Genomic DNA, 19099 nt, shown 5'->3' with positions numbered 1-19099 from the left:
GAGACAAACACGAATAAAACCCATGCCGAGGTCGGGGTTCGAACCCAGAACTCCTGGTGTCATACCGTGCAGTGATAACTACTCCCCCGCGGTTGGTTGATTTGGTGTTTAAGTCCACTTTATGTACATAAAAGCTAATCGGGACTGGACCTACAGTTTAAAGTGGGATCCGAACCACTATATGCCTCCACCGAATGCCGATCCGGGGCCACTTGCACTCCTCCATGGAGGTCGGCCGACAACAAAGATGAGTAGAAAGCTCTAACTATTCGGATATTTGGGTATCGGTAAAGCAAACTTCGTACTTACTCAGTGGTACATAAATTTCAATTGGATTTTTGAAACACCATATTTGTATATGATTGTTTTTCCAAAAATGTCCATTGCTTGATTTCCCTAATTTCTCCATCTCACGATCTAGTTACTGAAGGATCCGGGCTCGAGCCCTGGCCTGTGCATGAGTGTTCCTTTGTAACCAATCTTCATCCGTTTATTTTAATCAACGTTCATCGTCATGGCAGAATTTAGGTAAAGTGATGGAAAAGCAACGTTAAAGAAAGAGGGAAAAATAAAAATAATTTCCTCCCAGTGCATCTGCAGGGCACTGTGAAATCAGGAGTCCAGAGTTCTCTGTTTATGATTGTCCCTCATGACTTCTATAAGCTCATTAGCTACTTATCGCGATTAAATCTATACAGCTAGAAAAAGCGATGGGAGGTGGGAAAAATTCAATATATTAGAAGAAGGTAACAAAACACACTTTTTTCTACTTTCTTCAATGATATTCATTTGGCGTTTTGAGTTCTTGAATACATTTTCCATTTCAAATTATTTCATTATTCACCGAGTACAACACATAGGAACAAGAATGCACGCTCGTCACAGGTTCAAATCCCGGCCTGAATTGATCTTTGTGAGGGTCCTTCATCCATTTCATTATATCATCAATCATCCTCATTTTCGCGATAACCAAATGTGGCAGAAAGGTGAAGTAAAATAAATCGAACCAACAACAACAATTAGAACGTGCGTTTTCTTGCCCAAATTAATACATCCGTATTTATGACTGTTTAGCTTACCCATTTATTTATTGGACGCCAAATTATTGGTATATTTAAATAAAACACTACTAAAACGACAGCAAGAGAGAGTGTGAGCAAATATTTGTTATTTAATCATTATATATTCCATATTTGAAAAAAAGAAAAGAAACCATAACATATTTGTCTGCACATAATACAAGTACGTTCCCATTCATATACAAACAAATTACATCCCATATTATACATACATATTGTACAACGTTTAAAAGGTTGTGTAAATACAGAGAACATAAGTACTGCAGAAAATTTTCCCCCGAGTTCTTTAGAGGATTTACAAAGGAATCGAGGGAAACCAATCCCCTATCTGTTCTATAGGAGATAGACTGGAGGACCTGAAACCACTGGCTTTCAACCATTGGAGCGGGGGGCAAGGGAGGTACAGGCAGAAATCTTCGCTTTCCCTTCGGGCGGTTGTCTATACCTGAAACTGGTAAGGCGGAGGAGGAGCCAGCTAGGGTATCCAGCCTAGCAGAGGCGTGGCGTGCATGTAACCGCTGTTACCGCAGGTAACAACAAAATATAAAGAATTGAAGAACCTGTCTTAAAATATTATTACATACATAAACTGGTAATATTGTCGTAAAGTAAATATTGCAGACTGAGGCCGTGTCCGAAAGGTGCAAGACCGTACTTGAAGCGAGCATCCTCCGAGTATGGTCTTGGAGTGCGGTCTTCAAGTTGTGGACTGGAAGTACACGTCTTTCGAATTGCACTTCGACTGCAGCGCCAAATACGATCAGTAGATAAAACTGAGTACTCGTTGTTTTCCTCGCGTTTTAAACACTTATTTTTCACCATAGAAATCACATAGCATTTTCAAATGTCCGTACACATACATTTCCACACATTAGTAGACCTATAACCAACAACTTGCTGGCACATAACGTATATCTACCTGTGTCGCTGGCTTTCTACCTCCGTGATTTTAAACAAATGAACAACTAGTGCGGAAACCACGTGACCTAGTCACCAACCATCTGCACTGCGAACTGTGCCCTTGCTTACTTCTGATCTTGGCGCTTTCGAACTGTACTAGGTGACGTCACTCCCGCCAAGACCATACTTCAAGTCTGTACTTTGTACCTTTCGGACAGAGCCTGACATTTTTTCTGACACCGGCAAAAGCGAAGAGGGGGACTGATCCGGTACCCTCCTCAGGCAACATGAGGAAAGGGCCCTGAGCCCACGCAAGGAAGACTTCGCGTCGCGGCAAAGACTGTTACGTTTAGCCGCCACAATTGCCGGTTATCCTTACCGGATACAGATCAGTGTTGCCATATTCAATTGACAGAAAAGAGCTAAGTCGCCTAATCGGGTCTATCTTACTCTGAAGGTGTCCACTCACACTGGATAACGATAACGCAGTGGTTGCGTCGCCGCTTTGTAATCAAGGGGTGGAGGCACAAGTGGCTAAGATCCCACTTTAAACTGTAGATCCAGTCCCGATTAGCCTTACTGTGCATAAAGTGGACTTAAAACGCCAAATCAAAAAAAATATCAAATCACACTGGGGAAAAGCAAACTACCAAGTGATATTTTGTATTTACACTAAATATCAGCGATTACGAAAGCCCTTTTTGTCCTTCTTCGGCATCATGGGCGAGAAGGATGGGGATGGTCAAGGGGTCCGCTGTCCTTCTAAAAATGTCAACCTAAAATTCTATATTTCACACATATAATATTATTTCGGTTATAGGAATTTGTGATAATTGTTGAAAGGCCTATTGAGATTGGCATACGTTGTCGCAGGAATGCGATAATTTCGGATTGAAGCAATGTTTTTGAGGTAGCAGCACTGTTTTTGGGTGAAAACATTACTTAGAAGCATAATTTCCCGATTGTTATCTTAGCATGCTCTGAAGTGTCAGGTGTCTCAGGTTCGAATCCTCAGCAAGAAATGGTTATTTCAATGTTTGTTGTTATTCTTTTACTTACATAATTATAAAAACTAGTAATTACATACACAAAATAATAATAATTTTATTTCAATAGTTCACCATGCATCCTCATCGTCACGATTACGATTATCCTATAAAGCGAGCAAGGAACGTAAAATATACGAAATAGTAGTGGTGTGAGAAATTAGATTTCAGTGGATTTTGCGAAACATGGGAGTGGGAGTAGTTAGGAAACAGATGAAGACTAAATCTACTCTACATACGTCTTATTTGAAACGAAAAGTTTCGCGATTTGGGCAAATCTGGTTTCAAAAGAACTAAGATGGCAACAGTAGTAGAACTGGATTTCTTGCAGTGTAAGGTTCCGAAGGAAATATTGTCTATTGGGGAAGCGCCGATGCTGAGAGGGGAGGGGGCAAGGAGGGTGCTTCACATGCTACAAAAGTAAACAACGGTTGGCGGGAGGGACTGTGCAGTGCGAGTTTTGTGAGTGGTGTCTTTCGTCCTTTTGTTATTTTCGGGCATTGTCAATTAATTAACAAGCGGTGTTAATTACTTCGATGTTTCTGTAAGTATCAAATTAAGTATTTCTTTATTAGGCTAATGTTTATCGTATCAACAACCAATGTTTGTGATTTCACTTCAGTGCTTATGCCATTTTTTTTTCCTGATTAATAACTTTACCAAAATCTAGTATTGAATTGCAGCCGTACCATAATAATATTATACGAACTACTTGGAAGACATGGGGGGGGGGGGGTGGCATGAGGTGGGGAGGCGCCCAAGTCTTACGGCTCCTTCCTTAAATGTCCTACTGATAACCGGTAACAATTTTTAAAAATCTCACGCCACGCCACTGCAGCCTTGCCAGTTAATCACATCGAGGGACGAGAAGCGCGTTGAAAGAAGTGTTGCATATGAACTGAGGCTTCAAGACAATAAATATTGTGATTTGAAAATAATTAGAGACGTGAGATTGATTGATCTATCTCTGCTAGACTAGCTACTCGTAAGTGCACGTCACGGGTATGTTCCAAAATGCTAATGCTGTCCCTAGTCGCTCGTAAGTTATCTGTCCTTGACCCCACTTAGTTTTGGCACCTTGCCCCCACCTCCCCCAGTTTTGGAACCAATCGCCGCCATTGATAGTAAAAGAATGTATATCTGGATTGCTATAGTTCTTTGAGGCAGCACCTTAAACATCTGTGGATTTGTACATACATTTTCAAGTATTTTGCCCATTATTTTCTTATTTCACTTGTTTTCAGTGGCGGCGATTAAGGGACAGTTGCCTATGACCTCTTAATGCCAAGCCTTGTCTACAAAGAAAAAGTAAACTGTCCTTTTTCCTTTCAGTTTTCGCACCCGATCGCCGCTACTACATATTTTTTACATGTCAAGTAGAAAGCGTTACGCGTAATTTCCCCACCCTGGCGCACGCAACAAATCCTCTACGACAGCCATACAGCCAATACACACACACAGGGAGAGAGAGAGAGAGAGAGAGAGAGAGAATAAGTCCCAAGAAGAAAGTTATTTTTTCAAGCCGTTGTATTATCATTGTTATTATTTCGAAGATATTTCGGGGAGGCTTAACCCATCATCCCGACAAGCACTTATATATTACCGATAGGCTACTCGAGATAGGATTCACAGTTGAAGTTCAATCTGAACGACTACGTCGCTTATCGGAATCGAACTAGGGGCCTCCATTATGCTATCAGAGATCCTCATACTTTTCCTCTCTTTCAAGCATGTACACAATACATCCCGGCTTCGAATCTCGGGCTGGGAACTGTTCTCCTTTGTTAGTGTCCCTTCATCATTTTCATCATATCATCAATCCTCGTCGTCACGATTAGCCAAAAGTGGCAGAAAACTACGCTAAATAACAAATCAAACACATTCCGGGTTCGAATCCCCGCCTGTGCATGCTTGTTTTTTGTGAGTGTCCATTCATCAAATTTAATCATACCATCACTCACCTTCATCGTCGCGATTAGGCAAAAGTGGCAGAAAAGTGCAGTAAAATAAACCAAACCAAACACTCATTCTCGATCACGATTAGTCAAAAGTGGAAGCAAAGCGACGTAAAATAACGTAATTCAACCAACCATACAGCACATGCCTGTAAATACTCTTTCAACTAAAGTCCTTATATCCTATTAAAACTTACAGTATATAACGTACAATATTCCTTTGCTGACACACTCACATACATTTTAACGGACAAAGAAAACGCAAAACGTGACCGATCTTGCCGAAATGCAGTAGACCAATCTTAAGCGGTATCTAGCTGCTGTAACATTGCGTCTGAGCAGCACTAAATTTACAGCAGCTATCGTTGGCAACTTGCCTTTCTTGGCTACTTAACCACGAGCTATATTTTAAGTCTATCGTCCTTGGGTCGCGGATTCGCACGAATTCGACAGTCGCTTGTATACAAACACGATTGTAACCGTGCGTCCTTTTCCCGCGCATTCGGGCGACACCATAAATCACCAGTGCTCTGTGGTGAAAGGAGCGTGTAAGAATTCTCCCATATACAATGGCGGCGATTGGGTCCCAAAACCGGGGGGGGGGCAGGTGCCAAAACTGGGGGGCCAAGACAGTAAATTTCCCTTCGTAATAAGGTTTAGCATAGTGCGGGGGCAAAAGTAACAAAAAGTGGTGGGGGCAACTGCACCCCTCGCCCCCCTGATCGCCGCCACTTGATTTCTTTATATTCATTAGAAACTTCTATGTTGGAAAGACAATGATTGATATGTTGACACACTAGAGACATACTTTAATTCCCTCATCTTCACACGAATTCCATAGGCCAGTCGTTATTTGGAAGCAGATTGGTGCGAATAAGCCAGTCGCTTGTGTATGCAAAATGAAAACCCGTGTCCAGGGAGGGGTATTTTATTTCGCTTTTCTGCCACGTTCGGCTAATCTCGAAGATGAGGTTGACTGATGAAATTGATGAAGGCACACTCACAATGAACAAGCATGCCCAAGCTGCGATTCGACCCCAGGACACCTGGCGTCAGGGTGCGAAATCATTGAAAACTGGTGGGGGGGGAGAAAGTTCTTGATCTTCAAACCCTCTCCCCACAAACATATGTGTATATTATACAATATACATATTTGTAATGTTATTAAAAGAAAAAAATAAATTACTCAATGAAAATATATTATTATTATTAATAATAATAACAATAATAATAATATAAATTACATAAAGGAAATTAATTTGATACTTTTATACATATCAGATATTGCAAAGAAGCTAATTTCTTTACAAACTGGTTAAAGATATTAGATAAATTATGAAATAGTTCAAGTGGTTTTATTCAAGTGTTGGCCGAGCGGGTGATCTGGGCACCTATTTTTTATATTCGAATACTAGTCTGGGCGTGAGTGTTCTTTCTTATTGTCCCTTCACCAATTTCATCGCTCATCATCATCGTCGCGATTAGCCAAAAGTGGTGGAAAAGCGACGCTAAATAAGAAAAACATTCGGATCAATCGATCAATTACGAACATGTGCGGGAAAAAAATAGATTTTAAACAATTATTTTATTGATTTGCTTTATTTTACTTCGCTTTTTGTGCCACTTTTGGCTAATTTGCGAAGATGGGGATGAATGATGATATGATGAAATTGATGAATGAACAGTCACAAACATCCATGCCCAAGCCGGAATTCGAACCCGGGACCCCTGGCGTCGTAGCGCGATGTGATAACCACTCCGCCACGGGGGCCGGCAAACAATTCTTTCAGGTACATTTCTATTGAGAAGAAGTGCAAATGACACGCTAGAGGCACGGTTTCATTCGCCAATCTTTGTGCGAATCAAAGACATTCGCGCGAATACTCTTCCAATTGACGACCGGTCTTATTCGCGAGGAGCCCCCAAAATGTAGTCCCGACAGAGGGTTGAAAATATCAAACATCGACAAAAGGTGTACGCATATCGGTACTCGGAATATTTTGAGCAGAATAATTCGTGTTCTACATTTCGAGATCGGTGCATATCGCATCGTCCGGGCATCAGATTCCACAATGAGGAACTCTGCCAACTATAAATAGACACTTAGCACAAGTCCGCTTCAGTCAAGAACTGTCGTATTGGGCACCCGAACAATAGTCGTGAGAGGCCACTTTGACAGCACAGTACGTTGTTGATTTCGTATAGGTGGCGCTCGCGATGCAGCTGATTGAAACATCTGAAGTTAATCGGTGGCAAGGGTCAGCAGACTGTCAGTGCTCGCTCGAAGTTCTTATCGTCGTGGGTGGGTGTATGTGTAGTTCCTTCAGTACAATGGTCAAGACTTGGCTGTTTAACCTTTCGTTGCTACTTGTGGTGTTGTGCGAAAAGCCAAAAGACGAACCTGTCCGATACTGCTACGCCGAAGACAACGAACCATATATATTTCTGGGGACGAAGACTGCTTACAACTTTGTCGGAAACGAAAATTCGAAGGAGATTAATATCCCAGGTAAGTGTTAAAAGGGTTGTGAAAATGTAGTTTGGCCAGGGTCAGTTTTAAAATCTCCCCCCCCCCCCAATTTCCCTTCCAGACTGCTTTCCGTAAATGTTTTGTAGATGTGGATTACTAAAGCATTAATTCAGTTGACAATATAATGTAGCTAATTTGTACCAGTTGGTTATCGCGACTGAGATATGGAATGAGTTATAGCGACATGTTAGGAAGTTCCCTATTCCGTCAAATGTTCCCGTTGTAGCAAGAACGATTATCAAGAAACTATAAACTTTATATAAGTTTTATGCAACACAGAATTTTCATACGATTTTAAACGAGCGGTAGCTTTTCTTAGTCTCTGAACTCCTAATAAAACTTACTTTTAGTCTCCCAAACCACAAGCAACGAGATGGAAGCGCACGGCTCTAATTGGTTCTTCTAGCACGATCTTCTAACCGAAACGAGAATGAATTTTGAAAACTGAAACCCAAAAATAATTTGATGAAACTCAACTTCAGCAAGATTTTTTTTTTCTTGTGCTGATACTAACAATAAAATCTCGGATACCATATATTTTTTCAAGGATAAGGACAACTATATTCATCGGTAATGTCCTTAACCACATTTCCACACAAAAATCTATTAACAATGAAGCTAAAATCGAAAGGAGGGTTCCATATTTAAGATTGGGCAATTTTGCTGCCCCTAGGGTAAACGTACGAGGTCTCTGCCTAAATCGGGTCCTGGGGTTGGCCCATTAAATACGAAATTTAACTTTCGTAATAGTTTTTCCCTTAAAACTAAAATAATAAAAATGGGATCGTATTAATAAAAATGAGCATGCGCTCAAATTTTGAATGAAGTGCTCCCTTGCAGTTTCCAATATAGCGACTACTCATGAAAAGCTACACCAACATTTATGGGCTACGCGCGCACGCTCATAGGCACGTTGGTGTTTGCTTGTGCGTCAGTTTGCACTTTTTTTTTAAAAAAAAATATCTTTACATAAAAAATGTGTGCATGTTTACTAGGGTAGGTATTCAAACTTATCTGAAGCAGTTCTCAACATTCTTATTCATACTTTGATTTATTTTACCTTTTCTGCCTATTTGGCTAATCGCGAAGATGATTACGAATAAGATTAAATTGATGAAAGTACAATCCCACACACAGAACGCATGCCCCGCAGAGGATTATACTAAATGTAGGTCCAGACGCCAGAGCTTCGTTACTCTGCAACAATACAGTCCAGGGTGCTTTTTGGTCACCTTCAGTCACCCCTTAATGTTGTATTCACATGATCACTGTTACAAACTAATAGTTAAGTGTGTTGGGGAGGGGAAGTAGATTGCTTGTTTAAAATAGAGAATGGCTTGACTTCGGACTATTACGAGATTCTTTGTATTTAACGTATTTACGTGTTTTTGTCGTATATTGGGTTTTCAAGTACTCTGTACTCACTGCACAATATAAATTTTTATCTTCGGAAGGAATTTTAAAATGCAATAGCGCTAAAATGTGATTAATCCTTTGCAGATATAGTATACAAATGCTGAATTACTGGGGTGTTTTGCAAGAAACTACGAAATTTTATCCAAAGCATTAGCAGCCTCGAGTAAAGGCTGCCTTACAAAAGGTAAACCCATAGTAGTCACACGCGACAGGTTCACTTGCTCGGGTCGGATGCGAGAATTCCTATAACCCCCTATAACAGAGCTTGAGGACTGAAAATAAGATTCTGAATGACCAAGGAATTGCAAAAATTCTTAATTCTAATAGCGGTTGTTGCACAGCAGCGTATATCAAATATATATCCAATATTAAATGTAGCGTGTTGTTGTTAACCATGGTGTAATATTACTTATACGAGCTATTCATGTAAAATCAATTTTGGAGATGTGGTTTCTGCATCCTCAGCCACATTTATTTTTCCACATTGAAAGGAATTTCATTCACTAGATGCGCAAGTGCAGAAACTATTTTAGACAAGTGCAATATCGGGATCTTGACTGTCTGTATTCCATCGAGAATTGTCCAATTCTTTTTCGATAGTTCGAAGTTTTATGTAATATAAAATGTTTCATGGCGCGGAAATCAGATACCCCAAGGTACGTAAGTAAGTAAAAATCTAGGTAACAATATAATCTCGGAATAACCGATTTCTTCATTTTTACAGAAGAAAGTACTTACCGAAATGAGTTTCTCTAGCATTTTGAAAGTTCGTGGAGGTATTTTCTTTCATCGCTGAATCTGTTTGACCGGGAATTCATGTATTTTTTAAGAGAAATATATCTTCGACGCACAATTGCAATTTATTCAATTTGCTTTCTCCAAGTGAATCTGATGTTGCGTACGTTTGATGACTTAACTTCCTGTCAGGGTTTCCAACCAGCAGTTTTTTTTTTGCAAGATGATGAAAAAACTAAATTTACATTCCTGATATTACTACGACCCGAAATTTTAACTGCTTGCCTAACCGAACCGAACCTAACCGTGAATGGTTTGTGGGGCTATGCGGGAATGATTTTTGGGGCTATTCGTGAATGGTGTGTGGGGTATTTTTCGCTTATAACCCCAAATTTTGAGTGTTTGCCTAACCGAACCGAACCTAACCTAACCTTACCTTACCATGAATGGTTTGTAGGGCTATGCGGGAATGGTTCGTGGGACATTTTCCGGTTAAGTGGAAACACTGAATTCAACTACGCAAGTCAAGCTGTACCCGCCATATTGTCTTAAGGAAGTGAAAAAAAGACTAACAATAATTACTGTTAATGTCGGAAATTGAAGTTATTTTCGTGAAAAAAGCAAAATCACACCTTAAAGAATGTTTCGCAATGCACAATAGGTAAGTAAGAATGTAAAGTGACGAAATAAACGAGTGAGAGGTATTCGGCCGAGAAGATGTAAGTAATAAAATCAATTTCGGAGCACCTCCGCAGTTTTTTATTCGCCAAAACTGTTGTATGCATGCTCAAATAGCGAAAAACAAAACAAACAAAAAAAAAAAGTCACGAAACTTAGCACTCTTAACAAAAACGTCGAAACTAAAATTGCTATCAGCGTCAAACCTAACACCAATAAATCTCTCTCCTAACGATAGTTTGGCTTCTATTTTGGTTTCGTGAGTTTTCAGTCCTTCGGGTTTGATTTGCTTTATTTTATAATAACTTTAATGTAAAAGCATTAAATTTTAAATGAATTAACTTTTGTCATTAATATTTTGTTTATACATTCACTTGCGTGAAGTCTTCAGGTTGTATTGTTTCAGGCTAAGTAACTAAACTTCATCATAAAACATCTCCGCGAGTTAAAAAATTCATAAACCATGTAATTTTTTTCACTTTTAGCGGAGGTCAAGGATGTCAAATTTACATTATTATATCACAAATCAAAGCAACTAGTGGTTTTGTTATTAATTAGGGCTGAGCCGATACAGCTTTGAACAGACATCCACCCTTAGATTCCCACAGATGCCGATACAGATGCTTGACAATTGCAACAATTAAGTTGTTCAAAATATTACTGGTTGAGTAGGCTATTCAACTCCAATTACTACTAGGGGTGTGCGGGACAGAATTTTTTGGGTCGGGACTGGAAGAATTCTCAATTTCCCGACAAAGTTTGGAAATTATCGGGACGGGAAATGTTCAAAATTTCCCGAAGCTCTGGAAATATCGAATTCTAAATGTAATTTTCACTTTAAGTGATTGTTAGATTTTGTACCAGAAATTCAAAAACAATTTTCGATACGTTCCAGACATTTACAATGCAGAAAACGTAGAGAATTAACGATTTTTTAAAATGACCATTCGGGATTTCCAGACTGCTCAGGATCCCGAAAAGTCTGGAATTCATTTCCCGAAGTCGGGATCGGGACGGGAAATTTTTTCCCAGATTCCGATCCTGAATTTTCGGGAACTCTCTCACCCCTACAAATTACAAGCATAAATGTATTAATATTAGAAATTACATTAAATATTAAAATACCTGTTATGTTATCAGCACAAGTTTTTCACGTCATATTGGTACAAAATCAATTTTGCATAACTACCAGACAGGTACGTATCCAGAAATTGGTTCGGACCCCCCTCCGAAATATATATCAGAGAAACAATATAAATGTCTAAATATAATTAAATTAAAATATAAAGTATGTAAATTAATTAATATGGTTTTTATTGCATCAATAGGTAAAAAGTCTATACGAATAGATATAACAGCACGTACTAGTTACCTAGCTTAGGTGTAGTTAAGATCGCAAAAATTAAAATAAAAACTGCCCTGGCAAGGATATTAATGTCAAATAGATAAAGAATTTAATATTTATTGAATAACAAAAAAGGATATTAGATCCAATTGGCGAAATGTAAAGTTCCTGATTATTTTCTTATGCATATTTTCATAAGTAGTGGTGTGCAAGCGTAAATCTTTGGTTACTGTCCTTCAAAGCCATATGATCCCAATATAATCCTTGCCTTCCAATAAGTTCAGAGGAAATTAATAAACATCGATTATACAACAATTACTAAAACAAGTAAATTTTCATTTAATTTATGTACTTGCTAAGTCTTTAGGGGGTTCCGGACCCTCTGGGCCCTCCCCCTAAATAAGTCCTTGATACCAGATTAGTCTCCGCGAAAGTATCGCGCGGCATATTTGCGGACCCTATGAATGATCCAAACGCCTGGAAAGTAACTGTCGATATCTGTAAATAAAATCTTAACAGATACTGCTGGCATCGGTATCTGCTCAACCTTGTTACCCTAGTTTTAATCGTTTATTGCGTAAGAGGCGACAGTTTCCAATTTAATGAGACTAGTTCCAAAGCAGTCTCATCGAAGCAACTTGGAGCAACTAGTCGCATGCAACAGATTGCCAGAGTTGCTTGGATGGTATGAGAGGAAAATAGTTGTCAAAAAAGTGGGAGTTTTCACTGGTTTCGTACGTGTAATTTCCAAATTTTGGTCCAATGGTCCAGGAATTTATTAAAAATTTCTATCTGAAGGGTGTAAATTGAAAAAAAAAAAAAAAAAAAAAAAGGGGGGGGAGGGTGATGAAATTTTGACTGTTGGGGGGTTTGAAAAATCAGACTAAAAGTAAGATATGAACGACTGGTGAAGTATAATTCTTTGATTATTGCCAAACAGCGTATATTACTATAAAACTACAAAAATTCACTGTTTTAATATTAATGCATAATTTGCGATTGCTTAGCCACATAACGTTAAAACATGTTCGAAATAATGTTCAGGGCGCAAGTTATTCCCTGTGCATTTGTACTGTACCATGAACGCACATAGCATGTGTGGAGGTAGACTCCAGATTCTCGACCGAGCACGTTGAATGTCACTCACTACTTCGCCAAAGTTTTGAGCATTGCAGTAATCTAAGCGTAGATTACATTGCTTTATACAAGGTCCGCCCATAAAACACCGAACTTTTTTTTTTCTTAGGAAAGAAAAGTAATTATCTTTATCACCTTCAAGTAATCACCAGAGGAGGCAATACACTTTGACCAGCGTTTGTACAGGTTTTGGAAACACTGTTGATAGTCGTTGAGTGTTCGCAAAATACGCGTAACATTTAATTTAATGTCCGCGACGTCGTCAAATCTTCGCCCTTTCATAGCCATCTTAAGCTTGGGGAAAAAGGAAAAAAATCAGCAGGCGATAAGTCCAGAGAATATGGAGGGTGATTGATCACTCACTGAATGGCGGGAGATGAAACAAAAAGACAGTGTGTGCAGTGGAAAGGACAGTTCTCGCCCGTCAAGAAAAAAGCACGGAAGTTTAAATCGAAGACAAAAGTGCTGCTGATCGCATTTGTTGATTCCCAAGGACTGATCCACCATGAATGTGTCCCTGAAAACCAGCCAATCGGTGGTATTACAAGGAAGTGCTTGGTCGACTCAGAAACAGGATGAAGCTGGTTAGGAAGGACCTCTGTGATTCTGGCCAATGGTTTCTGTTACACGATAATGCTCTGCCTCATACCGGATTGTCTGTACGATACCTTGCTAAGCATTCAGTGACAGTGATCAATCACCCTCCACTTATCGCCTGCTGATTTTTTCCTTTTTCCCAAGCTTAAGATGGCTATGAAAGGGCGAAGATTTGACGACGTCGCAGACATTAAATTAAATGCGCGTATTTTGCGAACACTTACTGTCAACAGTGACTATCAACAGTGTTTTCAAGACCTGTACAAACGTTGGTCAAAGTGTATTGCCTCCTCTGGTGATTATTTTGAATGTGATAGTCATTTGAAGGTAATTACTTTTTTCTTAAAAAAAAATCTTATAGGAGAACCTTGTAGTTTACATACTCTAGGTGAAACTTGTCAATTACTAAAGAAATAAGCTAATAATGTTAGTGTGATTTTATTTATGTGCATTCATTGCCAGCTTAAAAAAAGTTTATCTAAAACAGAAAATTCTCGCATTATAGACATTTTTAGGGGCTCAAAATTCGTTCAGAATACTTTTTGTGAAAATAATTGTAATTTTCAGTTATTCGCGCTGAAGGACCTTAAATGTCAAATCTCTTGCACGTAGTACTCTGGGCTGAATTTTTGCAGGCTGATGCTCTGGCGCCTGGACCCACAGCCAGTATAATCCTATGGTGTGTGTGTGAGGGGGGTGGGTTGTCAATGTGTGTTTGTGATTATACTTCCGGTGTCCGAAAGTATAATCCTGTGTTTAAAAAAGGTGATAAAATGAACGGCAATAATTACCGTGGAATTTCTCTACTCTCAACAACATACAAAATATTGTCTAACATTCTTTTAACAAGACTAACCCCATATGCTAATGAAATTATAGGTGATTATCAATGTGGATTTAAACGTAACAGATCAACTACAGATCAGATTTTTCACATCAGACAGACACTTGAAAAAAAGTGGGAATATAATCAAAATGTTCATCAGCTATTCATTGATTTCAAAAAAGCATATGATTCGGTCAAAAGAGATAAATTATATAATATATTAGTAGAGTTTGGAATACCTAAGAAGCTTGTTAGTATGATAAAAATATGCATCAGTGAAACAAAGTAAAATTCGTGTGGGTATTAATATGTCTGACAAATTTACAATTCATGATGGGTTAAAACAAGGAAATGCATTATCTCCATTGCTCTTTAATTTTGCCTTAGAATATGCTGTTAGGAAGGTAAAAGAAACTACAGGACTAAAATTAAATGGTGTGACTCAGTTGTTAGCATATGCAGATGATGTAGACTTACTGGGGGATGATGTGAATACAATTAAGAATAATGCTAAAATATTTTTCAAAACTGCTCAAGAGATAGGTTTGGAAGTTAACAAAGAGAAAACTAAATATATGCTTACAGGGCGAAACCAAGTGTTAGGTAATAATCAAAATCTAATTATTGATAACAACTCGTTTGAATCAGTTTCCAAATTCAAATACTTAGGAGTAATATTAACAAATGAAAATTATATTAAAGAGGAAATAAAAAGTAGGCTTAATTCAGGAAATGCATGTTACTTCTCTCTTCATAAACTTTTGTCTTCTCGTTTAATATCGAAGAAACAAAGTTAAAATATACAAAACAGTAATTTTGCCTGTAGTATTATATGGATGTGAAACTTGGTCCCTTACATTGAAAGAGGAACATAAATTGAGAGTATTTGAAAATAAGATCCTTAGGAAAATCTTTGGACCTAAAAGGGATGAGGAGACAGGTGAGTGGAGAAGGTTACATAATTTAGAACTACATAATTTGTATTCATGTCCAGATATTATTAGAATAATTAAATCAAGAAGACTTAGGTGGGCAGGCCATGTGGCACGAATGGGAGAGGAAAGAGGAGTTTACAGGATTCTTGTTGGGAAACCTGATGGTAAGAGACCTGTAGGAAGGCCAAGACGAAGATGGAGGGACAACGTTGAGATGGACCTAAGGGAAATCGGTAGGGATGGAAAAGAGTATATAGATCTTGCTGAAGATAGGGAAAGATGAAAGGCCTGTGTTGCTGCAGCCATGAACCTTCGGGTTTAAGAAGGCTAGAGAGTTAGTTAGTTAGTGTCCGAATCCTTCGTATCCTGTCACCATTAATTTGTCGTCGCGATTAGCCAAAAGTGACAGACGGATGTAAAATAAACTAAATCTCTCACGTTTATTTAAAAGGTAATATTTTTATTTTATCTTTCGATATATAGGGGTTATTCCAGGGAGTTATTCACATGATACAATTTTCAATCCTAAAATTTTCAAATGTTGCTCAATTTAGAACAGTTTCCTTCCCCACTCCCTAGGGTTCTACATTCCTCTACTTTTAGAACTGATGCCATATAACTATGATACTTTTGTGGCGGCATTTGCAGAAGGGATGAGGAAGCATTGCCCCCGTTTACTTTAGATTTTGGCTCGGGGGGGGGGGGGGCAAGGAGTCGTTGTGTGTATTCCAATTCTTCGGAAAAGTTTTCGGAATAAGCCCCACTGGAAATTTTCAAATACCACGTTGTATAATGCAGTACATATATCGTGTTCAACAGTCGATATTGAGAATTCTAACAAACAAAAAATACCAGTGACTAAGAGTTCTGGGGGGAGAGGGGTGTTCCTTGTATGCATGTTAGTTGACTGGAAAAGTTTTATCACGGAACAATCATCGATATTTCACCACTTCTTTTGCAACCAGCAACCTGGATTGGACAAGCAAATCTTTCCTATACTTGGTTCTTATTTACTTAGGCAGCCCACCATGTTTGAAGGATTGTCTACGTGTTGAAATACTGTAGACGCACGCAAATGTTTGTTAAAGCGATAAATAATGACGTAATGGAAACCTACGTGAAATATCAACTTTAGGTGCAATGGAAAGTTTTTATATAGGTCAGTTCAGTTGTCTATTTTTTTAATACTTTTTCAGAACAATCTTTAGATTAAAATCTTAGTTGGCTTGCATTATATACACTTGCCTCAGGGCCCATTTTTTTTTTTTAAATGTTGCGTAGGTGGTGTCCACTGTTGGTGTTTACTGTCTGTACACTGAATACATAGCAACAGAGGCATGATCTACCCGCCGACCTCAGAAGCGAAGTGGTTAGCACAGCGCGCTACGACGTCAGGGGTCCCGGGTTCGAATTCTGGGTGTTCTTCGTGTCTCATAAATTTCATCATTCATCCTCATCGTAGCGATTATCCAAAAATGGCAGCAAAACTTAAAATAACCCAATTCAATTAAGTCATACAAGTAGCATAGAAAAATGGGAATTTTGACGAAAGCTTAGTTTATAAATTCGGAGAAATGACTGTTTTAAAAAATAGATCTTCAGCTTGACCAAGGAGAAAAACCCTCTTGCGTTTTGAACCCTAAGGGAGCGTGAGTGATGCAATCAGCTGCTTACCATGTAATTTTGGAGATCAACACGTTCTCACCTTTATTCAGTGCAAAGTGATTGTATAATCGTGAAAGGGGAAACTGTACACGACGAAAGGAGACATGATATTTAACGTTCTTGAGTATTTGTCGAAGTAACTGACAGATGCACATAACACGCAATAAGGTTATTAGGAGGGGGCCCGGACCCTCTCCGAAAGACTAACAAAGTTGAAATTAGAGAAATACTTAATTTCTTTAGATAGCTGTTTTTACTGTTCTTAACTACACATTAGTCAGATAAAGAAGACGTGTCTTTTATCTGTTCATGCAATAATAATAATAATAATAGTAGTAATAAATTTACGTATTTAAATATAATTATTTGTATTGATTGATATTCCGTGGCGTAACAGCCTGTGCCCACATAGTGTCTGCCTCGCTCTCACATGTCTCCGAAGAGGTGGGAGACCATCCAACCAGTTACGAGGTGACGTGTGATCAGCACGACGAACCCCTAGTCGTTGTTGTATGTTTCCCTGACCGGGTTAAGCTACTCCTTTGTATCTTCCCAATTTGCTAACGGTGGTGGGTGGTTACCGGTCCCATACACAAGCCGAAATCTCGGGAGAAAAGTTGTTACGCTTTCCCCGGGTAACTCGAACCTGCGCGCGTCGCGTAGCCGGAGTTCAAAGCTTGCGAGAGCACTGCTACGGTGCAGGACATCTACTGACTACAACAGTATTCTTTTATATATTATTTACATAATACTGGCAGAGGCGAAGCGTCCGGTCATCGGGAGATGCGGCGATGACCAAGCAAGATAATAAAAATATTGCATCTTAAATATTTTAGAGAAGTAAAAATAATAAGTCAGAATACTCGCATATTTGTTCGAACTAAGCCAAGCGACAGCATGAAACAGCTCGAAATACGCAAGAGATTCGCTAATCTTAGCGCATCGAAATGAGGGCCCAGTACTACCGCTCGCGCCGAACTCTCCCGTCAAGTTTCCTATTGAAGGCAATGGTGTTTACCGTAGAAGCCTCGGCTCATCGCAGAAATGGTGCGAATCCCTGGTCTCTGCCCGTGCCAAGAACAGCCGACCCTCAACTCAGGGAGGTGCAGTCTGGCGTTCGGAACCATTCATGAACCTCCACGGATGACGTCAGTCACGGGACATCTCAAAGACGAGCACCAGCAACGGTATAGGAATTCACACTTCTTCCGTGTTTTTGAAAAGAAATTTATTTTATAAATCGAATGAATGTGTGTGGCGTGTGTGTAAGTAAATCTATATGTATAGAGCAGAGTATATCTAGTAAACTGTATCGCTGAAGGTTAACTATCAATATAATTAACATGTAATGAAAAGCCGGTTCGGGGGGTGGAGCAGAGGTTTATTCAGAATTTTCTATTTGAGGCGTGTATGAGGGTGAAAAGGTATACTTAGAGCCAAAATGACCACAAATTTGTCCATTTTTTTAAAAAAATGTGGGGTGTTAGGGCGGAGTTGGTGGGGCAGAGACATTACAACTTACTGTTTCATAATCCAAAAGTTGCAGAAAAGCGGTGCTACATACCAAAATGTAAATACAAACTAGAGAAAATGTACTACCCTGCATAAGTTAAAATTAATTGATAAATGTGACTTACCATGCCCAAGAAAGATGCATTAACATGACGCCAGAAAAGACAAAGTACACATGTAGCAGAAATAAATAATCCAAATACTATTCTTTCACTTCACATACTGTTCACGCTTCATTGAGAGCCTGGATAGATGCATTTTTATATCCCGTGAAGCGCCAACACACAAAAAATATTGTACATGTTTCTCATTGGTTCTGTCAAATATACATTAATGTAAACTAGATCACAAGCTTTCCCCTCCAAAGACAGTCCTGCCTGACTACAGGTTCAGTTTGGCATTAATTAGACAACAATTTTTTACCTTTCTTGACCTGACTCCGATTATGTTTAATTTTCGAATTCAAATTCCTGATACGAATTTGTCAGTTTTGACAAAGATATCTATAATTTTCTTCATCCTAGGAAACCTGGAAACTAATAATGATCTCATTGTTTCAATTACTCAACATTTCCTGCTTAAATCGCCAGGAGGATTGTATAAACAAAATGAATTTTCCATTTGCTAAACAATTTGAAAAATCTTCAGTAGGTTTATACATGTAGGTGTAAGCTTTTCTTGTGCTAATGCACTTACAATATCACTTCCCGACAACAGTTTCGGTCTGTTTTTGTGACTAAGAA

The 19099-nt window shown here is 38.9% G+C and overlaps 1 protein-coding gene across 1 annotated transcript in view; it reads left to right on the top strand.

The window, feature by feature from the left end:
- The window catches only part of LOC145990510 (uncharacterized), a 117085-nt gene that overhangs the window by 57140 nt on the left and 40846 nt on the right, over positions 1–19099 (top strand). The window contains exon 11 of the mRNA XM_083126206.1: positions 7186–7489. Coding sequence (XP_082982332.1) covers positions 7186–7489 — 304 coding nt within the window. The remainder of the gene's footprint in view (positions 1–7185; positions 7490–19099) is intronic.

Source organism: Lepisma saccharinum, chromosome 7 (genome assembly GCF_977018435.1).
Source record: "Lepisma saccharinum chromosome 7, izLepSacc3.1, whole genome shotgun sequence".
NCBI lineage: Eukaryota > Metazoa > Arthropoda > Insecta > Zygentoma > Lepismatidae > Lepisma > Lepisma saccharinum.
The sequence above is the reverse complement of the archived record's forward strand: the minus strand, read 5'-3'. Positions and strand labels throughout refer to the sequence as shown.